The following is a 26,164-nucleotide window of genomic DNA, read 5'->3' as shown; positions in this document are numbered from 1 at the left end:
GGCTATGTTTTGGCAAGCTGCAAAATGAGCAAATCCAAACCACAATAGCGCTCTCAGCAGTAATTATTCATATAAATTTAAATAAATAATCTTCCTAATCTCTACTCATATCCATAATGATGTAGCTTGCTCTGGGCTTTGTTCAAACTGACCTTTAAATGAATAATCCCACATCTACAATTTTTTTTTAGGATATGATGAAATAAATGGGTTTTGCAACTTTTCTGGTACATCAAATGCTTTTAATCTAATATTGCTCTAGTATCCAAAACAAAGCCATCCATCTGGACAATACAGTGGCTCAGGAGTTACCACTGCTGCTTCACAGTGCCAGGAACCTGGGTTCAATTCCACCCTTAGGTGACTATCTGTGTAGAGTTTGCACATTGTCCCTGTGTTCTTATTGGTTTCCACCGGATGCTCCAGTTTCCTCCCACAGACTAAAGATGTGCAGGTTAGGTGCACTGACACATGCTAAATGTGGGGTTAGGGGAATGGGTCTAATTTGGATGCTGTTTGGAGGGTCAGTGTGGTCTTGTTCTGCACTCTAGGAATTCTGTGATTCTATGGATTCCCATTACTATAAAGATTGCAAGCATCACATCTTTTGTACTTTCACTGTTTCACAGCTCTTGCCTTTCTAGCTATTAACCTTTCAAGCTAATGTGCCCCCAACCGTTTCAGTGTAATAGACTTCAAACTTGCTTTAATTGCATTTATCTCTTTTTCTCGAGCAACCAAAACCGATAACACAAAAACTGTGAACCAGCTGTTCGCACAATATAAAGTGAAGCTCGCGGAATTATAACCTTCTTCCATAAAATACATTTCTGCTTGGTCCATTGAGTTTATGTTGGCACTTTTAAAGAGAAATCTACTGCCCACGTCAGTGAGAGTTAATGATATGATATATGAGCTAATGAAATATGGTCTAATTTCAAATTTAATTTTTCAGATGATGCTGACTCGTGTGGCTTGGCGGTTACACGCTCGAAACGTTGTCGCAAAGATAAAGCAGGGCGAGTAGCAGCACTGGAACGCCTGAAGAAGGCCAAGGCTGGTGAGAAGATAAAATATGAGGTAAAGTTGTTAATTTCAATTTTTAAAGACAAATTTGGTGGAAGAAGTTGTGTTTCTGGTGAAGGAGAAGTAACTTAACTCAGAATCTGAACCATAAGGTTTCCAGAGTAATATTTTACATTTAGTTATTTGTGACAATAAGAAAATCAAATTCATGTGATTGCTGACAATTGACTGGTTTCTTGTTGGGGAAACGGTATCCATAGTGACTGTAGAAGATTCTACAGCCAAGGGTTGACCATCTCTTTTGTAGATTTGATCTAAAATCCTGAATGTTACGTTGCTTCACAGTGTTCAGGACTTTATAAATGTTCTCAAATAGGAGAATAGGTTATCACTGGTCATCTTTCAAAGCTAGATTTGATCCCATGCAAGTAAAGTTCAAGGAATTACAACCAAGCTGAAATAAAATCAGCAAGATAGTAATCTGAAATTGCTGCATCCTACAAGCCGGAATTGATTTGGAGAAAATGATTTACATTCTTAATATGAGCCTGGAAGGATAGTATAGAAGGGAGGATTTCAGATTCCTGCAAGTATGGTACAACCTTAGTGATCAGGGGAGATTGGTCCAGTCAGGATGATCTTTACCTAGACCTGCTTCCCTGTGGATTGGGTGAATAGGGCAGTGGGAAAAGATTAAAGTGATTTCTTCTCTCTTGGTGTCTCTCACTCCCATCTCTCATTCTGTTCTTAAATGTGTATAACTCTGTCTGCATTTCTATAGCAAATTGATAAAGTTAGATTTTCTGGCCTTCTGTACATTTCTAACCTTTTCTTGTAATGCCAAATAAAATCTGAGGTTTTTCCACTTATTTGTGCTGATTTATCTATTTCTTTATTTCAAGTGTATAGTTAATTACTTGTGTCGTTTCAGTGGGCCCGATGGATAAGGGACAGGCTTCCGAAATGAGGGATAGTGAATTCACATTCCATTTGGGGTGATGTGGCTTTTGAACATTAAACTAATGCAGGATTCTGACCAAAGTTACTGGCTTTTGTGGTGCAGTGGTAGTGTCCAAGGCTCAAGCCCCATCTGCTACAGAGGTGTGTTGTAACATGTCTGAACAGGATTGATTAAAAAGATCTGTAAACAAGTATGTTTACATCCAGTTGTCGAGAGAACAGTTTGACAATGCAGCACTTTTGCATTGTAAAGTCAGTTTACATCATTGTCTAAAGTCCTGGGGTGGACATGAGCCTCTAAATGTAAGACTCTTTCTTTAAAAAAAACTGCCAAAATATCTGAAGTTTGAGGTCAGTGTCTATTGTAAATTCATGATAACCGTAGTACCTACGGTGTTCTGATCCCCATGAGACCGATAACATGATAAAAGATATCTTAATTTCTATTGACTGACTGAAAGAATCATGTGGTTAAAAACAATGACTGCAGATGCTGGAAACCAGATTCTGGATTAGTAGTGCTGGAAGAGCACAGCAGTTCAGGCAGCATCCAAGGAGCTTTGAAATCGATGTTTTGGGCAAAAGCCCTTCATCAGGAATAAAGGCAGTGAGCCTGAAGCATGGAGAGATAAGCTAGAGGAGGGTGGGGGTGGGGAGAGAGTAGTATAGAGTACAGTGGGGGAGTGGATGAAGGTGATAGGTCAGGGTGGAGTGGATAGGTGGAAAAGGAGATAGGCAGGTAGGACAAGTCCGGACAAGTCATGGGGACATGCTGAGCTGGAAGTTTAGAACTAGGGTGAGGTGGGGGAAGGGGAAATGAGGAAATTGTTGAAGTTCACATTGATGCCCTGGGGTTGAAGTGTTCCGAGGTGGAAGATGAGGCGTTCTTCCTCCAGGCGTCTGGTGGTGAGGGAGCAGCGGTGAAGGAGGCCCTGGACCTCCATGTCCTCGGCAGAGTGGGAGGGGGAGTTGAATTGTTGGGCCACGGGGCGGTGTGGTTGATTGGTGCGGGTGTCCTGGATATGTTCCCTAAAGCGCTCTGCTAGAGGAGACTGTAGAGGAGCCTGCATCGGGAGCAATGGATACAATAAATGGTATTAGTGGATGTGCAAGTAAAACTTTGATGGATGCGGAAGGCTCCTTTAGGGCCTTGGATAGAGGTGAGGGAGGAGGTGTGGGCGCAGGTTTTACAGTTCCTGCGGTGGCAGGGGAAAGTGCCAGGATGGGAGGGTGGGTTGTAGAGGGTGCGTGGACCTGACCAGGTAGTCACAGAGGGAACGGTCTTTGCGGGAGGCGGAAAGGGGTGGGAGGGAAATACATTCCTGGTGGTGGGGTCTGTTTGGAGGTGGCGGAAATGTCGGCGGATGATTTGGTTTATGCGAGGGTTGTTAGGGTGGAAGGTGAGCACTAGAGGCGTTCTGTCCTTGTTACGGTTGGAGGGTGGGTCTGAGGGCGGAGGTGCGGGATGTGGACGAGATGCGTTGGAGGGCATCTTTAATCACGTGGGAAGGGAAATTGCGGTCTCTAAAGAAGGAGGCCATCTAGTGTGTTCTGTGGTGGAACTGGTCCTCCTGGGAGCAGATCTGGCGGAGGTGGAGGAATTGGGAATACAGGATGGCATTTTTGCAAGAGGTAGAGTGGGAAGAGGTGTAATCCAGGTAGCTGTGGGAGTCGGTGGGTTTGTAAAAAATGTTAGTGTCAAGTCGGTCGTCATTAATGGAGATGGAGAGGTTCAGGAAGGGGAGGGAGGTGTCAGAGATGGTCCAGGTAAATTTAAGATCCGGGTGGAATGTGTTGGTGAAGTTGATAAATTGCTCAACTTCCTCGCGGGAGCACGAGGTAGCACAATGCAGTCATCAGTGATGCGGAGGATGAGGTGGGGAGTGGTGCCTGTGTAACTACGGAAGATGAACTGTTCTACGTAGCCAACAAAGAGACAGGCATAGCTGGACCATCTCTGACACCTCCCTCCCCTTCCTGAACCTCTCATCTCCATTAATGACAACCGACTTGACACTGACATTTTTTACAAACCCACCGACTCCCACAGCTACCTGGATTACACCTCTTCCCACCCTACCTCTTGCAAAAATGCCATCCCGTATTCTCAATTCCTCCGCCTCTGCCGGATCTGCTCCCAGGAGGACCAGTTGCACCACAGAACACACCAAATGGCCTCCTTCTTTAGAGACCACAATTTCCCTTCCCACATGGTTAAAGATGCCCTTCAACGCATCTCGTCCACATCCCGCATCTCCGCCCTCAGACCCCACCCTCCAACCTTAACAAGGATAGAACGCCCCTGGTGCTCACCTTTCACTCTCCCAACCTTTGCATAAACCAAATCATCCGTCGACACCCCCACAAAGACCCCACCACCAGGAATATATTTCCCTCCCCACCCACTTCCGCCTTCCGCAAAGACCGTTCCCTCCGTGACTACCTGGTCAGGTCCACGCACCCCCTACAACCCACCCTCCCATCCTGGCACTTTCCCCTGCCACCGCAGGAACTGTAAAACCTGCAGCCACACCTCCTCCCTCACCTCTATCCAAGGCCCTAAAGGAGCCTTCCACATCCATCAAAGTTTTACTAGCACATCCACTAATACCATTTATTGTATCCGTTGCTCCTGATGCGGTCTCCTCTACATTGGGGAGACTGGGCGCCTCCTAGCAGAGCGCTTTAGGGAACATCTCTGGGACATCTGCACCAATCAACTACACCGGCCCGTGGCCCAACATTTCAACTCCCCCTCCCACTCTGCTGAAAACATGGAGGTCCTGGGCCTCCTTCACCGCCGCTCCCTCACCACCAGACGCCTGGAGGAAGAATGCCTCATCTTCCGCCTCGGAACACTTCAACCCCAGGGCATCAATGTGGACTTCAACAGTTTTCTCATTTCCCCTTCCCCACCTCACCCGAGTTCCAAACTTCCAGCTCAGCACTGTCCCCATGACTTGTCCTACCTGCCTATCTCCTTTTCCACCTATCCACTCCACCCTCTCCTCCCTGACCTATCACCTTCATCTCCTCCCCCACTCACCCATTGTACTCTATACTACTTCCTCCCCACACCCCCCCTCCTCTAGCTTATCTCTCCACGCTTCAGGCTCACTGCCTTTATTCCTGATGAAGGGCTTTTGCCCGAAACGTCGATTTCAAAGCTCCTTGGATGCTGCCTGAACTGCTGTGCTCTTCCAGCACCACTAATCCAGAATGAAAGAATCATGTGACAAACTTTAAAATTTTAAATCTGTTATTATATTTAAAAAAAACTAAAAGTAATATTCTCTATGCTACTTGGTAGCCAAATTTGACTCTAAAGTTCGATTTTTCTGTTTAACTTCTAAAATCATCAGAAATCCTTTTGGTTATGCTTTATTCTGTCCCTTAAGTTGACAGTTCATCCTCCAAAGACCAGTCCTTGATGGTCTGTATCATTTTTCCATTTCCGGCAGGGTAACTTCTAGTCCTGAACTAACTTCCAAGGTGATGTTCCATCCTTAACCAAAGCTAGGCAAATCTGTCAGTCTCTAAGTCATCAGGAGCTTGGCCTCTTCAATCTGAGTGTGAGCTTGCTCTTGTAATCTGCATGGTGATTCAGTAGAGAGTAGTGAGTAGCGATCCTTGGATGCTTTTTCTCTCTGATTCTTCTGGACTAGCCCATTTATGACAGATTCACTGGTTTCTAAGAAGTAAACTGATACTAGGAGTTAGGCTTTGAGAAGGCAAGAGTCCATGCTGGCTGCTTGATAGCTATCCTCCAGATCCCCAATTCCATTTAATCCAAGAATTAAATGGATAGTTTAAAGAATGACCATTCCTGAAGCCTGACATTTGTGACACTTCTCTGACTTGAGGAGATGAAATATCAACACTGTTGCTCTGGCCATTGTTTACAGTATGAGTGTCATGCTCTTTTTTTCCCAGTTTACAAATAAACCTGGGCGTCCTTAAACCATCAGTAATCAACCCACTTCCTGTCAAGTTGCTGTTACATAACTTAGGGTAAGGAATGAAGGTGGTTGTAGAGAGAAGCCTAAAATTTACAGATGTGATTTTTTTATAGGATTGCGAATGATGATGATAATACTACTTCAAGATCAATATTCTGTTGTCAGTTGTTACTGGAGAGCCTCTCGTGGCAGAACAGCAATTTTACTTTAAAGCATTAAATTAATGAATACTAATGCTGTCTACGGGTTGTGGATAGGGGATCTGCGTGTAGTGCATGAATTCCAATGGATTTGTTCTGCAGGTTGCATCGTGCATATGATCAGCATGTCTTTCTTGACAGATGCTATTTTATATTTAGTGGGACTTAATGCGTGTGCTCAGTTAAAGCTTCTCTTGTGAAATAGTTTTGGTTTCTCTCCAAGGTGCTCTTTAGTGCTCATTTGGTGTTCCTATATGGTTAAGTCCACTTCTTTTCCCGTGGGGTATAATGTAGTGTTGACTTTGCTGTCTTTCAGGTTGAAAAGGTTTCTAATGTTTACGAGGAACTGGATGAAGATCAATACTCCAAGCTTGTATGTGAACGGCAAGATGATGACTGGATAGTTGATGATGGTAAATGCTTAACTTCATTATATTCCTTCTTTGTGCAAATTCCTGTCCTTCCAAAGAAGACTTTTACTCTATTTTTGTCAAATACTTGATAATTTTTGTATTTGGCAGATGGGGTTGGTTATGTGGAAGATGGTCGAGAAATCTTTGACGATGATTTGGAAGAAGATGTCTTTGATAAAAAAGACAACGGTAAGCATTTAGCAGTAAAAACTGAGAATGCTGCAAATACTCAGTCGGTCAGGCAGCATTTCCGAATTGAGAAACAGAGTTAGTGTTACAGGTCGATAATCTTACATCAGAACTCAAGAAATTAGAAAATAGTTATCATTTTTAAATAAGTATGGAAGCAGATGGCCTGAAATTGATAGCAACTCCAATTCAATCCCCACAGATATTGCTTGACCTACTGAATAGTTCCAATGTTTTCAGAGTTCCAGAGTCCGTGCCATTTTAGTTTTGTTGCAGTATTTTATTACATTAAAGTTGCGACAACAATGTAGATTGTTATTTTTCTCATCACTTTTGTTTTTGATGTGGATCATTGGTCATATACTCAAAGCTTTGAATATTTTTCTGTTCTTAAGAGGAGTCATACCAGACACAATATTAACTTTGTTTTCCTCTCTCTACAGATACTGTAGTTTCTACAGCAATTTTTGTTTTTGTTTTACATATTGTCTTTCTGTTGAAATAGCTAAAACCTGTTTCCCACTTTGATGTCTGTTCTTGTAGACAAAGGAAAATCCAGTACAAATAAAGAGAAGAAAAATGTGAAGAATATGCTAGTTTCGAGGCCCAATAACATCAAATCCATGTTCTTGGCCAGCACAGCCAAGAAGAAAGTTGAGGTGTGGTATAAATGAGAGTAAATGAGATTCATGTTTCCTGCTTTTCCGAAGCACTTTGATTTTTTTTTTCTCCTCGTCTTTTTTTTACACACTCTGTTAGCATCCTATCCTTCATAAGTTCACAGGAGCAAAACGCAATTTTAAAAAATTTGATACTGGGGCAAACACATTTTCAGTCTTTGAAGGTAGAGATTTGTAAACCAACATCGATTGTGTGCAATGGGCAATTATATGTGTAATTGTGCATTATATTGTTGATTTTCAGAACATATTTAGTACAGCTTAAGTTTTCCTTGTCTTTGTCCTTTGCTAACTTGACTTCCCAGAATTTTTCCCTCTTGCTGTATATTCTGGTGACATGAGGTTTCAGATAAATGGAAATGTTAAATATCAAGAATTGTTGAAAATTTGCAATGTCAGTTGTGTCCTGAATGTCCATTAAAAGAAAAACCTGAATGACTTATTAGTTTTCCAATGTAATATGATTAGAGAAGGATTTAGCTTGTACTCAAGTGTGGTATAAAGTTCTTCAAACTTTATGAGAGTTTTCCTTTTTGACTATTTGAGTTAAGTTGAGCAGGATCTATTGCCTTCCTTGCTTTAGGTGAGGAACTCATGACTCATAGGACTGATGCTTAATGTAAAGGAACAAAACCTTTACCTGAGTGGTTAGTTAATTTTCAATATTAGACCATTTAAGTGATAACAAACTGTCCAATCTGATGTTAATCCTCAAGCTCCTAAATGGAGCAATAAGGTACGGCCTACCATACGTCGGTTTGAATCCTTCCCAAAAGCCCTTTTAGCATCCTTTGACACTATAACCTGTTATTAGCTGAACTTACGTTGAGTATTTTCACATTGACCATCCCATATACTCTCTGTGGTCCTGCTACATCTTTAAAACTTATTTCAAATTTTGCAGAATTTGGATTTTTGGCTGTTAGTTTTGCCAAAATAGAAAATAATTAGTCTTTTATGATTGTAGAACTCGTGGGTTTGAAACCTGTCTGATTATCTTCCAATTTTAGAATAAATCTTATTGCATGTAGAAGGTCATTCAGTGTAAGACATCTTTGCAGGATTTCTGAACCATGTCCACGTCGTTTTTTTTCCCCCAAGTTTTTTTTTGTTTCTGGTATACTTTCCTGCTTGTCTTTTTTTTTTGTAAACTATTGAATTTTGCTCTCAGCACTATTTCTTATATTGTACCCTTGTTAGCCTAAATTAAGCTCCTCCTTCTGATATCCTCCTCTCTCTCTCCCGCTCTTGTTTTGATACAATCTTTAATTTACTTCAATTTTCTATTAATATGACGACCTGTCCTGTTTACTGTAATGAAATTCCCTTGACTTCTCTGGTATCTCCATTATTTTTCTTTTCCCTGATACAATTGTGGATCTTCATCCTGCAAGGCTTTCACAGCTTTCCGAAAGTAAGCCACTCAAGTTTGGATATCAGTATCTGAATTAACCTATGTTATGATCTGTGTAAGATAGCATTACTTCTTTGCTTCAGTACTCAGTCATTTAATTTACACTATCTCTTGAAAGTTTTGTTTCTTTGCTGGATTCTTCAATACAGTACATGGGCTAGAACACCTCAGTTATGTTTTGCAGGGGCATGCTTGAACATAGAGCATTACAGCTCAGTACGGCCCTTTGGCCCTCATGTTGCGCTGACCTGTGAAACCAATCTAAAGCCTGTCTAACCTAAAGTATTCCATTATCATCCATATGTTTATCCAATGACCATTTAAATGCCCTTAATGTTGACGCGTCCACTATTGTTGCAGGCAAGGCATTCCAAACCTTTACTACTCTCTGAGTAAAGAACCCACCTCCGACATCTGTTCTATATCTATCACCCCTCAATTTAAAGCTATGTCCCCTCATGTGAGCAATCACTATCTGAGGAAAAAGGCTTTCACTGTCCATCCTTCCTAATCCTCTAATCATCTTGTATGCCTCTATTAAGTCACCTCTTAACCTTCTCACTAACAAAAAGAGTCCCTCAGCCTTTCCTCATAAGACCCTTCCTCCATACCAGGCAACATCCTGGTAAATCTTCTCTGCATCCTTTCCAATGCGTCCACATCCTTCCTATAATGCGGCAACCAGAACTGTACGCAATACTCCCAAGTGCGGCTGCACCAGAGTTTTGTGCGGTTGCAGCATGACCTCGTGGTTCCAAAACCCAATCCCTCTACTAATAAAAGCTAACACATCTTATGCCTTTTTAACAACCCTATCAACCTGGGTGGCAACTATCAGGAATCTATGCACATTCTTACCATTAGCCCAGTACTCTGCATTTCTGTTCCTCCTTCCAAAGTGAATCACCTTGCACTTTTTTGCATTAAATTCTATTTGCCACCTCTCAGCCTAACTCTGTAGCTTATCTATGTCCCTCTGTAATCTATAGCATCCTTCCGCACAGTGCACACTCCATCGAACTTAGTGTTATCTGCAAATTTACTAACCCATCCTTCTTTCCAGTTTTATTGATGATCTTTTCTCTCTCAGTCAGTTTCAAGCTCCAAACTAATCTGATCTTTGGCTCTTTATTAGTCATGATAGTTCTGCAACTGTCAGTTTCCTTAACATCTCTGTTACCCCTGCCCCTCCAAGTGCTTGACACAAGAATACCTGTCTAATCTTGATCACACACTTAAATTGGAGTGTTTCAGATCCGAGGGTATCTGATGCTTTAGGTCTGACAGGCCTCACTTTGCTAGCTCTGAAGTGGCTGCAACTCTCATTATCCTACTGAGCAAAGTTAACTTGTTGGTTTCATTTCTCTATTTCTACCCTCATCTTAAAAAACAAGTGACATGAATTTATGTATTTCTTTGTTACTCAGGATGAGACCACATGTTTAGCTACCTCCTTGCCTCATTCACTTCATCCCCTGCCACACCTAAGCCAGATCTTTCCCCAAGTTTCTATCTCGTCAAACCTCTGTCATCATCTTGCTCAAGAGTAGCACTTCTTGCTTCCCTGATCCTTCCACTAAATAGCTTGCCTCTTAAGTTGTCAGTCCACATTGGCTAACATTATAAACTGGTTCCACTCCTCCTGTGTTGTTGTCCACCCTTTCAAAATTGCCCTTATCACACTGGCCTGTCTGAAAACCCAACCCTTACCATTTTGTTCTTGAAAATCGTCGGTCCACCTCTAGTTTTCTTTTCCGAAGTACTTGAATGTTATCTTATCTCCCTAATCAGTGCCACCTTTCTTAGCATTCCAGGTTAGGATCTCTCCATTCAGGTTTCTGCTGCACCCAGTACTGAACTTGTGCTGATCATGAATAATATCCTGTGACTTTGGTGCGCCTTTGAATCGTGTCCTTCCTGACCACTGTATAGCTTTTGTGATTTTGGGCTATAGAAATCTCCTCTAGTGCCTTACAGTCATCCAACTAGGGGTGACACTTAGTTCAACACCTAGCTACCAATTGTAGCCAGATCACTCCCAGCAGTTCCTTTCCTTCCCTTCCCATTCTAGTGCCTTTATTTCCAGGGTCCCTCAAGGATTTATTCTTGTCTGGTTTCCTCACCATTGTCCTTAATCTCTCACTGTCAGCTGCATTCTGCCTCCTAGAAGCACCATCTACAGACACAGGGTCAGCTTCCACAAGTTTACTGATAATATCCGACATGTTACATTCACTGACTCCCATCTCAAATTCTTATCCCAGCATATGCTCACTTAAAGCTGTCCTTTCCTCTGCTTCTAATGAACGGAGCATCTCCCTCTTCGCTATCACTATGGAATTGTCTTCCTAACCTCTGCCTTTCCATCGAATGTTTCCTTTCACGGTGTCCTTAAAACGTCTTGGCAGCCCTCCAGTAACGTTAGCGTTGTGTCTTGTTTTTATTTGGTTTGATCTTTGAAACACCTTGAGAGACTTTTTCTGTTTTAGAGGATCAATTAACGCTACTTATGATTGGTTGTGGAGAAGGCCATGTCACTGACTATTCTGAAGGGATGAAGAGCTGCATGTTGTAAATGATCTTTTTATTTTTGCAGAAAGATGTTGATCTATCTAAGGATGATCTACTGGGAGATATACTTAATGATCTTCATGCAGATGTAAGGACCAAATCATATTTATGTATTTTAGATAATTTATGTTTCACGAATTGCTTACTCGCTTTTCCTATCTTGTCAGTATGAATTGCATTAGTGTTTATGTATTTCTAAATGATAAATGTTTGAATTTAACAGGCACCTTCACTAACTACACCACCACCTGCCGTCATTTTAAAGAGGAAGAAACCTGTTGGAGTATTAGCGAACCCATTTTCCGTCAGGCCGCCCACCCTCAAGGTACCTCTGTAAATGTATTCGGGAAATGTTAAAGGAGTAACATCACTTGGGTTGGAATGTAAGCAGTAAATTGTTTGACATTGTTTCAATGTGACTGTATCTGATTGTTGAAAGAAATCCTGGACAAATGTTCCCATTTGTTCTTTTTATGTCTCTGTGAATGCTGTCTGCATTTTCTCTGTTTCTAATTAAAACACCTCCTTGGTGACTGGATGTTGTAATGACATTTTGAATCACTGTGATTATGGAAGTGGCCATTGTCGATAATATTATAAACTTTGCTTGTGTAAAATGTAATGTCAGCAAGAGATTTTGCAAAGTGTGCAACTAAACTATATGCTATTTTATGGTCACACGGTGAGCAGTTTCTCTCCCCTTCATATCACAACATGTTGTGGTTCTTTCTGGCTCGAGGTTGATCATTGAGGTACAGAGCGGGATGTGACCAATAGTACATGATTCTGCCAAAGTTTGAGGCAAGTAGGTGTATTTAGGTGACTTCTGTTTGTGTTTATTTGTCAATGGGATATGGGAGTTGCTGGCTAGCTAGTATTTATTACCTATCCCGAAATGCCTTTAAGGGTCAGCCACCTTCTTGTATGCCTGGAGTTACATGTAGGCCAGACCAGGTAAAGGTGGCAGGCTTTCTTCCCAAAAGGACAGTATGGGACCTGATGGGTTTTAATGATAATCGATAGTTGTTTCATGGTCGCCATTAGGCTTTTCTGTTGAATTCAGATTTAATCTGCTGTAATGGGATTTGAACCCATATCCTCAGAAACATGAGTGGGCCATGAAATTGCAGCTGTAGTTTAATGCAGATAAATGTGAGATGTTGCAATTTGGTAAGACCAACCAGGGCAGGACTTTTACAGTTAATGCAAGGGACCTGGGGAGTGTTTTTGAACAAAGAGATTGAGGGGTTCAGGTTCATAGTTTTTTGAAAGTGGCATCCCAGGTAAACAGGTAAACAGGAAGGGTTTTCTTCATTGGTCAGAGCATTGAATACAGGAGTTGGGACGTCATGTTACAATGTACAAGACACTGAAGAGACCACATTTGGAACACTGTGCACAATTCTGGTCATCTTGCTATGGGAAGGATGTTATTAGACTGGAAAGGGAGCAAAAAAGATTCCAAGGATGTTACTGAGACCGGAAGGTTTGAGTTATAAGGCTGGGACATTTTTCCCTGGAACTTTGGAGGCTGAGGGGTGACCTTACGGAGTTCATAAAATCAAGAGCGTGTATAAATTAAATAGCCAAGGTTTTTTCTCCAGGCTAGAGTAAAGTGGTGAGTATATGGAACGAGGAAGTAGTAGAGGTGGATCCAATTATAACATTTAAAAGCCATTTGGAGAGGAACATAGATAGGAAGGTTTTGGGGGCTGTTGGCAAATTGCAGGAAAATGGGACAACTTAAGTTAGGAAACTTGGTCAGCATGGATGAGTTGGGCAACCAAGGTTGGGAGGGGGACGTTTAATTGAATCTAAGGAAGAATGAGGAGTCAATGTTTGAGTGAACATACCAGCCAATTGGAGAGGAAGACACTTACAAGGAAGAGATTGAAGGCTCCCAGATGCGAAGAATCTTTGAAGATCTATTTCACCCTCTGTCAATAATTTACTCTTCTAATAAATGCTCATCATTTCAGTATCACAGGTCTTCAGGCAGCTCAATTCTTCACTATTAGGTTTAATGTGAAAGGGCAAAGATAGAAAAGGGACTAAGGGGCAATGTTTTCACACAGAGGTGTTGCATGTATGGAATGAGCTGCCAGAGGAAGTGGTGCAGGTGGGTACAATTTAAAAGGGATCTGGACGGGTATAGGAACAGAAAGGATTTAAAGGGATATGGGCCAAATGCTGGCAAATGGGACTAGATTAATTTAGGATATCTGGTTGGCACTGGACGAGTTGAACTGAAGGGTTTGTTTCTGTGCTTTACATCTCTATGACTCTAGAAAATTTAGTTTGCATTTATTTTTGAATGCTCAGGGTTCTCCGGTCCTCAATTCTAATCATCAGAACAATTCCATAAGGAAGACAGTTGTTACTGAAGAAGTGGTCAGTGTTGTGGACTCTGCCCAGTCTGCTCCAGTGAGATCCTCAATCAAGCAGGTGCCTGTGAAGCAAGAAGAAGAGAGACTAGCAGCTGTCACTTTAAGCAAAGAGAAAATTGCTGAAGGTACGATTCCACTCCACCATTTATTTTTAGACTGACTTATGCTGTGGTCTTGTTTCAAGCAGATGAGCAGCCCTTTCATACAATATCTGGCTGACCAGTTTTTTTGTCTAATTCCTAATTGGAAAGTGTGAAATTTAATTGGAGTCTGATTCACATGGTGGTCCTGTTATCCAAGTGTATGTAACTTTGGTGGACTCTCTTAATTTATTTTCCTCCTTAACTCAGTTCTAACCAATTTGATTTGATTTACCTTGTTTTTTTTTCCATCCTGAGAGTTTACCATTTTATTTTATTGCAAATTATTTTTGTCTTCATGTCCCACATAACTCATACTTGTCTGTTCTTCTGGTGCTTTTTATTTTGAATTGTTCCTGGAGTGTGTATCAGTACTGGAAAGGCCACATTTACCTCTTGTCTGTACTTACCCTGAGAAGATAGTGATTGCATGAACTGCTGCTACCTAAGGTGACGCTGGCTGGTGAAGGGCGAGGAGAAATGGTTAGATTTTCTCTTGTTAATGGTAATTATGAGTGAGAAGCCCTTACTTTGAGTTTACATGTATAAATGTTAGCAGACCATGTCAGATTGCAGCTGATTTTTGCCATTCGAGCTGTAAGCCAGCACATTTCTGAGGAGTTGCAAATGGAACTGAATGCTGCATTTGTCGGGCCTTTCTTTTGTGCCTGTAATTGAGAGAAAGTCATTGATGCAGTTACAAATGTTTGTCTTGTGGATCTCTTGCAGTAAGGCTGTATGGCTGAAGCAGCCACAAACATCATCCTTTTTGTTGAGTTTGACTCTAGCCAATTCTTTTGACCTCCATGTTGGTAAGACTCATGGCGTCTGATTCAAAGTTGCATCTCTTCAGGCAAATTAAGATTTTTCTTCCCCATGTTTAAATCAAGGCTATGATCAGATTTACAACTTTGCTCCTGAAGATTGTGTCTGTGGGTAGGTGTCAGGGTTGACTCTTTCCGTCATTTTACTGATGGTTTTCGAGGAAGCTCTAAAACTGGCATGATAATTATCCAAAGTAGCCATATATAATTTATGTGCATAGGACCTACCATGACACCCATCCATATTGTGAGATAGATATCAGTGTAATAGATGTACTGGCACATTTTGGCTGGGGAGCAACTACGCTGGTTGTTATGGCTTAAGCTCTCCAGTCGGTGCATTATCAGGTCTCTGTTTAATTCTCCTTAAAATCCCATTGAATGAACCAGATTGGCTGAACATAGTCGGGTTGATTTGAATCTTGGGAGGAGTTTGAGCAGGATCCCACACTATGCTTGTGCTGCGCTTTTCACTTCGGTTATTAGATAATATTGTAAAGTTGGTTCATTAACTGTCAATGAAATAGCTATTTGTAGTATAAATTTTTAAAAATGCATTGTGCAGGAAGGTGGGTTGGGTGATGGGAGGAGGGATGACAGTTGAACTGGATTCCAAATAAAGAGGAATGTGGTAAATAATTTCCTTGACCTTCAGTGTTGTTCTGAGTTGCCTGATAGCAGGAGAGAAAAGCAGAGAATGTGTTTTTTGTGAAGTTTGACACATGTACCTATTTTTGTCGTTCATTGGCCACTAGGTGGTGGTAGAATAAAGCTTAGGGAATGTATTGCTTGTTGTAGGACTTCTAATTACACTGTGAGAAAAGGTCAATGTTGTATAATTAGATGAAAATATTGATGTAAACTAATTTAAGAAGCGCCCCTTTTTGTAGCACATCACACAAATAGAGCATTGTGATTGCTAATTTAGGAATCACTTTGGAACTGAGTTTTACAGTTGTCAAGGAGAAGTGGATAAGCAGAGTCAGGAAATGTGAATGTCACATTGTGCAGTTTGCAGGTGTAATCATGTCAAAATTATTAGTACATATCTCCACCCTTCTTTAACACGGGGGACCTAGGTAGTAGCTCTTTGGTTCATGCCTATGTTCTTACCCAGCCAAATATTGTTGCTGAAGGGCTGTTTTTTATTAACGACTAAACAACATTACCTGCCACTAAGCGCAAACAGAGCTGTACTTAGAGATTTAGCAATCTTTATGGCAGGGGTTTCCCATTTCCCAAAGTTAGCTTGAATCTAGCACCAGACCAAGAGGATCTCTTAGATTTCTGGCAACGTGAAGTCATCATGGGGATAAGCAACCAATCATATTAAAATATTCTCACAGCCAATCAGGGAGTAAATGCAGGGACCTACCTTCACTTTTTAATATCATTTAATATCAATGAATTGTACGCACAGTAATAATGTTTGAATTATCACATATTTTTCTTCAAAATGGAGAAATATGGCATTCTGGGTATAAAAATAGTTTCTCAAGGTTGAAGGGTTTTCAGAAATTATGAATCTAATGAACATTTGAAAAAAATCAGTTACATAACATTCTTCAAAGTGTAAACTTTTTAGGGGCTTTTGGAATTGAGATGAATAACTTAAAGGACAAGTTTGCTCAGTTCAGTGATTTTCTAATTAATTAAGGATTAATGTAGTTGGTGTGGTGTACATGGACTTCCAGAAGGTATTTGATTAAGTGCCACATAGTCGGCTTGAAGTTAATGGAATAAAAAGAACAGAGGCAGTGTGGATGCAAAGTGAATTCAGTGGTGAACATTAATTTGTTTTGTAGATGGGAGAAAGATATATGTGGAGTTCTGAGGATCAATGTTGGAACTATTGCTTTTCTGGATGTATGTCGATGACCTTATCTTTGGTGTGCAGAGCACAATTTGAAAGTTTGGAAATGACATACATTTGGAAGTATTGTGAACCATGAGGGTGTTAGTGACAAACTCGAGGGACATCGGCTCGTTGAATAGGTCGTAAGGTGACAGATAAGAGTTAATGCAGTAAAATAATACAATTTGATTGGAAATATATAGTGGCGAGTGAAGAATGTTATCGAGGATCTTGATCAACTGGGCCAGTGGGCTGAGGAATGGCAGATGGGGTTTAATTCCAATAAATGCGAGGTGTTGCATTTTAATAAGACAAACCAGGATAGGACTTGCATAATTAATGATAGGGCCAAGGAGTTTTGTCGAAGAGAGAGATTGATGGATGCAGGTACATAGTTCCTTGTCACAGGTAGACAGGGAGTGAGGAAGGGTATGGAAAGCTTGCCTTCATCGGTCGGAGCATTGAGTACAGGAGTTGGGCCGTCGTGTTACAGCTGTACAAGACATTGATAAGGCCACATTTGAAATAATGCATACATTTCTGGTAGTCTTCCTATGGGAAGAACGTAATTAAGCTGGAAAAGGTGCAAAAACGATTTATAAGAATGTTACCAAGGCTGGGAGGTTTAAGTTATAGGGGGAGACTAGATAAGTTAGGACTTTGTTCCTGGAGCCCAGGAGGCTGATGGGTGACCTTCTTGAGGTTTATAAAATCATTGCAAGCATGGATAAGGTGAATAACCAAGGTCTTTTTCCCACGCTAGGGGAGTCCAAAGCTAAAGACCATAGGTTAAGGTGAGAGGGGAAGGATGTAATATGTTGGACAGATGTTTGGACAGGTACCTGAATAGGAACAGTTTAGAGGGATATGGATTGATGGTAGGAGACTTCGCTAGTTTCCAAATCTCCCCTTCCGTCACCTCATCCCAGATCCAACCCTCCAACTCAGCACCACCCTCTTGATCTGTCCAACCTATCCTCCTTCCTTCCCAATATCCGCTCCACCCTTCACACTAAACTATTACAAGCACCCTCCACCTGCATCCACCTTTCACTTTCCCAGCTACATATCCTCCAGCCCCACCCACACCCCTTATTTATCTCTCAGCCCTCTTCAAACCACCGCTCCCCCCACCCCAAACTCTCCAACATGCCTGATGAAGGGCCTATGCCCAAAAAGTTGATTCTCCTGCTTCTTGGATGCTGCCTGACCTGTTATGATCTTCCAGCGCCACACTTTCCAGTGTAATAACACTGCCCTAAAATCAATCGAGTTCTTGAAAATTGAGGGAAATGTGTTAACTTTCTCACTACCTACCTCTTTTAAGACCTAAGGATTAAGTTCATCAGAATCCAAGCACTTGCTAGCCCACATCCCTAGCAGTTTTTGTTGTACCATTTCTCTGGTGGTTGTGCTTTTCCTGAGTTTCTCCTTCCTTTCCATTTTATGATTACTGTTGCTTTTGAACAATTACTGTATCTTCTATAGTAAATACTGATGTATGATAACTGTTCATTTTTATTTTTCATTCAATATTCTTTCCATTATTGGTTTTTCAGACTGACTTTATATAGGACCAAAACTCGCTTTTGTTAATTACTCTTTTTTTTAAAATTAAAAACTGTGTTTCTGGCTAGCTTTCTCTTGTGCTTTGATTTTTCTCTCCTTGTTAATATTTTAGTCATTCTTGACAGTATTTTTTATATCCAGTTCAATCTTCTGACTTTGCACTTGTCTTTGTACAGTTATATTTTTTCTTTTAGTTTGATACTATTCTTTAACCATTCTAGTTAATCACAGATGCTTGATTTGGTTTATTGTAGTCAGATGTACTTATGTAAAGTGAAAAGCTTTGTTTTGCGTCAGTACAGGCAGATCATAGCAAACAAGGATATACAGATCATAGGGTGCTCAGAGCGAGGTATACAAGGTTATAGCTGCGTAGGAGCAAAATCAACATTATTTGAAGTGAGGTCCAGCAGGGAAGAAGCTGCTCAAGCTTCTGCATATCTTCCTGATGGAATAAGTTGTAAGAGGACATTACCGGGGTGCGAGGTATCTTTGATATTGGATGGGAGGTTGGCTTCCGTGATGGTCTGGACTGTGCTCACAACCTTCTGTAGTTTCTCATGGGCCTGGGCAGAGCAGTTGCCTTATTTAGGCCATTATGCAACTGGATAGAATCATTTCAATGGTGCATCTGTGAAAGTTGGTGAGGGTCCTTATGGATGTGCCAAATTTCCCAAGCTGCCTTTTCTGTCCTGGATCTGTCCTTTGGGACTTTATTTTAACTTAAGGATCTGACTAGAAAAAACTTACAAGACTGCAGGGAAAATGTGAGAGAACTGAGACTGGGTAATTTGCTGTTGCTGAGAGTGCATTGATTCCTGACTGGTATCCATTCCACGTAGAGAAATATTGAATTACTGGCAATAGCTTCGAGATTTCTGTGTTTAACTGTGCACGTACAAATTCCAAAAGCTGCTTTCAGTTTTAGACGAGTAATGATGGCAAGCACAACGGATCCCATTTCTTTTTATTAACTGTCACAAAAGCTCGACGTTTATCTTCTGTGGCTGAGTATTGTTATATTGTCTATTATTTTACCAGTTTTTTTCAGGGTCATGCTCTGGCTATTGATGACCTAGTTCCAGGTCTTTTCAACTATTACACCAAGCTCCATGAAATGGAGCAGACAATTGTTCAATTTTGGGAACTAGGGTTTCAGTCTTCCAGGTCCTTTGTCACTCATCCACTGTAGCACTGAAAGAGGCACAGAATCCAGGAAAAAGAGATGAACTGTCTTTGGATCAACTTCAAAAACAAAAACTAAAGTTGCTGGAAAAACGCAGCGGGTCTGGCAGCATCTGTGAAGAGAAATCAAAGTTATCATTTCAGGTCCATGGACCCTTCCTCAGAACTGGACCAAAATGCTAACTTGAATTTCTTTTCACAGATGCTGCCAGACCTGCTGAGCCTTTCCAGCAACTTCTGTTTTTGTTTCTGGTTTATAGCATCCGCACTTCTTTTAGTTTTTATTTGGATCAATTTGCTAGTGCTGTTTCACCAAAGTGCAACTTCTATTCCCTACCCTAAAAGTTTCATCTCTAATGTCAGATAGATAATGCGCTGCAGCATAAACATCCCATTATTCATCACATAAGAGCAGCTTCTGTTGTTTAACACAACGTATCCTATGTTTTAGGAGGACAAAGTGAGGACTGCAGATGCTGGAGATCAGAGCTGAAAATGTGTTGCTGGAAAAGCGCAGCAGGTCAGGCAGCATCCAAGGAGCAGGAGAATCGACGTTTCGGGCATAAGCCTGAAGAAGGGCTTATGCCCGAAACGTCGATTCTCCTGCTCCTTGGATGCTGCCTGACCTGCTGCGCTTTTCCAGCAACACATTTTCTGCTCTGTATCCTATGTTTTGCCTGGCGTGTTCATTAGACAGAGAAGCAGCCTTGTGTTGGGGATCCATTCCCACTCAGAGCTGGATAGTAGATTTTAAGAGGTCTGCTGGTGCCACTGCATGCTAAGCCTATTTTGTGGGTCTATGGCACAGAATCTTGCATACCTTTCCTCCCTTGTGGAGTACTAACCTTTTGATATCTCTGTGTAGTTACTAAGTTTAGTCAATGCAGCTTCAGTGGCAGGGAAAGTCCAGTGCTTGTTGCCCATGAACTTTCAGCTGCACGTGACACTGAATCATCACATCCCTGAATTTTAAAGGAAATGCTTTTGAAAGATTAATGGAGGAGCATGTGTCTGTGGCTAGGGGAAGTTTGGCACAGAGTTGATGTGCTGGTATCTGAGTTTAAGACAGTGCGCTGCATCAGGGAGGTTGCGAGTTACTTGGTCCAGGAAGAAATCAAACCCCTTTAAAAACTTTAGTTTGGTCAGAGGTCAGAGCGGGAAAGTATGAATATGAAGCATTGAATGGCAGATGTAGTGATCCCAGAAGGGAGCACTAATGGAATCGCAGCCACTCCACTAGTTTAAGCAAGTTCATATTCTTGGAGGTTATCTGGACAGGATAATTAAACTGAGCATAATACCACAGTGCAAGGAGCCATTCAAGTTGGAATGTGTGGTGTCGTCAAAGACTATAATTTGGGGACAGATATAGTTCTTCGCAACCAGGTGCACAAGTCCCAAGAACTATATTATTGGCTGCTGACATCATTAAGGCATCATTTTGGGATGGAGGAACTTGGAGTGGGAGGGGAAGAATCCCGTTGTTATGGGCCAAATTGATACCAGTAACATGGGTAGGACTAAACAAAGGTTCTCCTAAGGGAGTATAAGATAATAATGCCTAAACTGCTTTCTGAGCCAGAGGCAAATTAGGATACAGTAAATAACATCAGAGAACTGAGTATGTGCCTCGAAGATTGATGTGGGAGAAATGGATTTTTGTTTACGGTCACTGGCATGCTGGACAGAGGGAGCTATACTTGTATGATAGGATGATCTTCACTTGAACTGTGCTTAGACCAGTCTCTTGGCAAGGCAAATAATTTGGACTATTGAACAGACTTGACATTAAATAGTCGTACTTGATGTGCTGTGTGGGCACTGTGTAATGGATGGAAGAGTTCAGGGGCCCTGAAATTTAGCAAGGTGAGGAGAAAGGATAAGATAGAATTACAAGGTAGCAATATGGACAATATGGTAATAGGAGTGTGACAGCAGGGGACAGACTGCACAAACAGAAGAGTGCAGCGGGGCACAGGGTTGGAGTTTGGAAAATTGGTAAAAGGGCAGGATTAGTGGATCTTTGTCTGAATTCACATAGCATTCGTAAGAAGATAAATTAATTGAGAGCACAAATAGAAATAAATGCGTATGATTTGATGATCATCAGTGAGATGTGATTGCAAACATACCAAGACTAGAAACTGAATATGCAAGAGTATTTACATTTCAGATAAAGGGAAGGCAGATAAAAGGAAGTATGTTAACCCCTGCTAATAAAGACGAGTTTAGAACACTAATGAGAAACGATCTTGGCTGAAAGGATCAGAATCAGTCTGAATAGTGATGAGAAATAGCCAAGGAAATAAGCCATTGTTGGAAGCGATTTAGGCTTTTTAAAACAGAAATAATGGGTGTTTATGGAAAAGACACTGCAATAATTGTTATTCATTTAAATCTTCATATAGATTGGATGAATCAAATTGGCAAAGATACCCATACAGGTAAATTTCAAAAAGGGCATTCAGGATAGTTTTTCATTTCACAGAGACAGAATTAGTTAATGATTAATTAGTGAAGTCTTGGAAAGAGTGATTGTAATTTGATAGAATTCCATATTCAATTTTGAAGTTTGAATGAATGCCTTAACCTTAGGTCAAGGTAATGACTAAAGTATGAAGATAGGGTTAGCTACAGTGACTGGGGAAATAGGTTAAAAACTAAGATGATGATTAAGCATTGGCAGACATTTAAGGCGTTTTTTTAAATCTCTCAACAAAAGTAATTTCTATGTTCTTAAAGTATTGCAGATTCTGGAGATCTCAAATTAAACAGAAAATGCTGGAAATACTCTAATTCTGACAATGTATGGAGGAAGTAAAACAGGGAAACATGATTAGAGAACTCTTTTGTTAAATATGATAGCTCCATCATTGGTATTATTCAAGTTCTTGTTTGTTTAAAGTTGTGCCTTTTGATTTGTAGATGAGCCCTATGTAATGGAGTTCAATAATGAAGACTTTGATGAGCCCATGGAAACAGAGTCTGCTGCCACTATGAAAGTAGAGATGGAACCTGAACAAAACATCAGAGTGATAGAACCAGAGGACAAAGACAAATCATTCATGTAAGATGATTGGTGTCAATCTCATTTTGAGGATGACAATAAAATATTGTGGTGATAGGATGAAACCGGCATTAACTATAAGCTGTGTCTTAAAACATCTGAAAGTCTGCATTCAGTAGGCAACTCTGCTGGAGTCACTGAAGCCAGGTCCCTGTAGGTTTAGCACTCACGTACCAGTTAGAACAAATCTTTTGTGGATCATTCCATTGAACTGTGGGTGCGAAGCCATGCAGCAAACTGGAAATAATTGTAGAAGGAGCGAACAGCCTGCCAAAGCTCCCTTTAAGATATGTACAACCATGCAGGACTCTCAGTGAAATGTGGTGGGTGCAGAGAGACATTAGAGGGAACATTGCTGAGCATGTGTGGGCTCCACACACACTTGTACTGCTATGCTTCATAGCATTAATAGGTTTCAGGATGATGTAGATCACGATATTGGGCAGGTGGGTTCTCAGACCTGGTACTGAAAGTTCTTGAGGAGATCTAAAGAAGGATAGGTGTCCTGCATCCACAAGAGGAAGGAGACCACTTTGCCTTCTCTCCTGTTCTCTTGCAGCAGCTGTTACTGCTGGGCTCAGCCTCTCATCTTCCTGCCATTCTTCTTGTTGATCACAAAAATACCCAACAGATGTTCATGACAAAACATTCCTTGCTCTTGGCGATGCCTGTAAAGTAGCATACACCTCTTTTTAGCTGAGAATTTCTAGATTCTGTATTGCTAGAGTACTGATGAAGCCTTGATGTATGTTTACTTAAATATGTTTATGCCTCCTGAAGTGTTTTCACTGTATGTAATTTGACATCCTTGTACAATAAAAATCAATCTGAATTTTGAAAATTTCAGTATCTTACAGTGATCCAGGTTTCTGTGGATCATGTTTCATAATTTCACTCCATGAAATCATGCCCTCTTGTTCCAGCTTCCCCTAACTTCTCCACGTTTACTCTTTTTATAATTTAAAGGCATCAATTAGATCACCTCTTTTAAGACTGAAGTTCACTTCAATTTGTAAAGCCTCAGTCAATTACAATTAATTTGAGTTTGCAAGAATCAATATAAAAGTTTACTAATCTTGACCAGTCACAAGATCCATTCCAGCTACAATTATGTTTTGCAGAATTTTTATGGAGTTTATTAAATTGATCAAAATGAGTACAAGAGAAAAAATTCTTAATAAAAGCAGTGTTTTTTTTCATTTTGGGATACTAGTTTGCGATACTGGTTGACAGAAGGCTCTTGTGATGACAACAATCCTCCTTCTCATGCATTCAGACACTAAGAGTCACCACTTATTAAATTCTGCTCAGTTGACCCCTGTGAAGGATTAGACATCCTGAACTTGAATTAGCTTATTACTGCAAAGTTTACGGTCAGTATTGGATTGGCTAAACAGCATGGATCCATTTCTTGAGTTGGTTTCTTTAAAAGAGATAGTCATTTTAGTGACATCATTTCCTATTAAATCCTGATTAATTATTTGACACTGAAATACCCTTTTAAAATCATAGCTCTGGAATTGTTATAAACATTTAAAGGTTTTTTAGAAGTATGAAAAATTCTCCAATTTACCTGTTCTTTAGACCTAGCTTGACAAAAAAAAATACATGGACTAGGTTTCTGTACCTAAGGACAATATTTATCCCAAGTAGTTAGACTGTAGCTACAGGTAAATTATTATAAACTATTGGCATAGAACTCTCTTAGTTAAAACTCACATCCCCTTTATAAACTCCCCCTTTCACACACTAAGTAAAAACACAACTGTTATGGGCAGAGGAAAAGCCTAGAAATGCAGTCCAGTGGAACCTGTTCAGAGTTGTTGAGATGATTCTTCTGCTGGTCACAATGCTGCTTCTTGGTCTACTTTCTCTGTAGGTTGTCACTAGCTTGCAAGTGTCAAAGGATAGCTGGCTGACACTTACATAAAGATCTCTGACTTATTAGTTAAGAGTCACAGCCTGCAGAAAAGATAACTGATTTTCTTCAGGTTTGACAGCACTTTTACTCCAGAGAGCAGAGATAACTCCTGAGCTGGTGGAGGCCTAAAGGCTTCTCTCTCTGACTTCTGCACAGCTCCAAGCTGCTCACATATCTGAGAACCAATCATATTGTATTGATAGTCAGATGGCCTTTGTCATTTATAACTGGTCACTAGTCCACAGACCATTTGTTCCAAGTGAAGTTCTAGTCCACAGTAAATCTCTACCATGATATGTTAGCAATGGTAGAATAATTTCAGTCTGCTTAGGGTAAATGTGTCACCTTCTAGTCCTTAACTATAATGCATAAATGTCCCAATTGATGCATCAAATTATTCTCTAAAATCTTTAACTACAAAACATATGTGATTCCACAATAACCTTCGATGCCCAAAATACATTAAAGCTCAAATAAACTATATAAAATTAATATACATAGACCTGTTACATAGTATCAAGTTACAAAATGAAACTAATTAAAAATATACAGAACTGTGTCCTGAGTAAATGTTACATGCACCTCAAAAGCATGTACTCCTTTGTTAGTTTGAACTCTAATAGGAGACATAACCCCAGAAGCCTCCTTTTCACTAGGCTGAATTTGACTTTGTTCCTTTTTAGAAAGTGTTTTAAGAATTGAGTCATAGGGAGAGGCTGGATAGGCTGGGGTTGTTTTCCCTGGAGCGTCGGACCCTGAGAAGAGGGGCATGGATAGGATAAATAGACAAGGTCTTTTCCCTGGGCTGGGGGAGTCCAGAACTAGAGGGCATTGGTTCAGGGTGACAGGGGAAAGATATAAAAGGGACCTACGGGACAATTTTTTCATGCAGAAGGTGGTGCGTGTATGAGCTGCCAGAGGAAGTCATAGAGGCCGGTTCAATGACAACATTTAAAAGGCATCTGGATGGGTATATGAATAGGAAGGGTTGAGAAGGATACGGGCCAAGTGGTGGCAAATGGAACGAGATTACGTTGGGATTTCTGGTTGGCATGGACGAGTTGTTTCCATGCTCTGCATTTCTATGACTATATGACTATGACTCTAATAATCCCAATCAAGCAGAATAAAATTCAATTGCTTAATTAAGTCAAACCTATTAATTATTGCGAGAAAAGAAATCTCATCCCAACACTCTCATTTGACTAGCCTCAAGGGAATAGCAGCCAAATCTGTCCACATAATTCAACCCTCTGAGTCCTGGTTCTTATTCTGCGAAATGTTTGCTGTGTTCCTGACAAGGCCTTCAATTTTTCTGTAATCTTTGCATTTGGCACAAAATACAGTTTTTCAGTTATGATAAAGTCGAGGCTGTTTATAACATACAATTATGTTTACTTCCTACTTTGTTCTAATCGCTGATGGGCAGACATTCCCTCAGTCTCTTTACTTATTGTACCTGTGGACCTGCTTATAAACATTTGAGTATATTATCACCTAAATCCCATTATTCCTTCCCATGCCATCCATGAAGAAAATATTATGATTTATCCTTTCAGGATCTTAATGTTTCTCTTTTCCAAATTAAATTCAATCCCTCCTAATTTGTGCCAGTTACATGGTCAGTCTGATATCCCTTTTGAATTTCCTGTTCTATCTGCACAAACTGCTGTGCCTTCTAATTTAGCGCCATCTAAGATGAGCAGGATATAAAATTCTCTATTCCTTCATCAACTTAATAATTCATATAATGAAAAGCTGAGGCCCCCACAGCAGGTTGCTGGAGGACATCACATCCTACCAA

General features: G+C 40.7%; 1 protein-coding gene across 1 annotated transcript in view; it reads left to right on the top strand.

The window, feature by feature from the left end:
* Window positions 1–26,164, top strand: part of pola1 (polymerase (DNA directed), alpha 1) — a 288,061-nt gene that overhangs the window by 14,249 nt on the left and 247,648 nt on the right. Inside the window, exons 2-9 of the mRNA XM_072585034.1 lie at window positions 956–1,080; window positions 6,462–6,558; window positions 6,667–6,747; window positions 7,291–7,406; window positions 11,438–11,500; window positions 11,636–11,737; window positions 13,735–13,924; window positions 22,298–22,439. Of these exons, the coding sequence (XP_072441135.1) occupies window positions 956–1,080; window positions 6,462–6,558; window positions 6,667–6,747; window positions 7,291–7,406; window positions 11,438–11,500; window positions 11,636–11,737; window positions 13,735–13,924; window positions 22,298–22,439 (916 nt within the window). The remainder of the gene's footprint in view (window positions 1–955; window positions 1,081–6,461; window positions 6,559–6,666; window positions 6,748–7,290; window positions 7,407–11,437; window positions 11,501–11,635; window positions 11,738–13,734; window positions 13,925–22,297; window positions 22,440–26,164) is intronic.

The sequence above is a fragment of the Chiloscyllium punctatum genome, chromosome 15, assembly GCF_047496795.1.
Source record: "Chiloscyllium punctatum isolate Juve2018m chromosome 15, sChiPun1.3, whole genome shotgun sequence".
NCBI classification, from domain to species: domain Eukaryota; kingdom Metazoa; phylum Chordata; class Chondrichthyes; order Orectolobiformes; family Hemiscylliidae; genus Chiloscyllium; species Chiloscyllium punctatum.
This window is presented reverse-complemented; position numbering and strand designations above follow the sequence as displayed.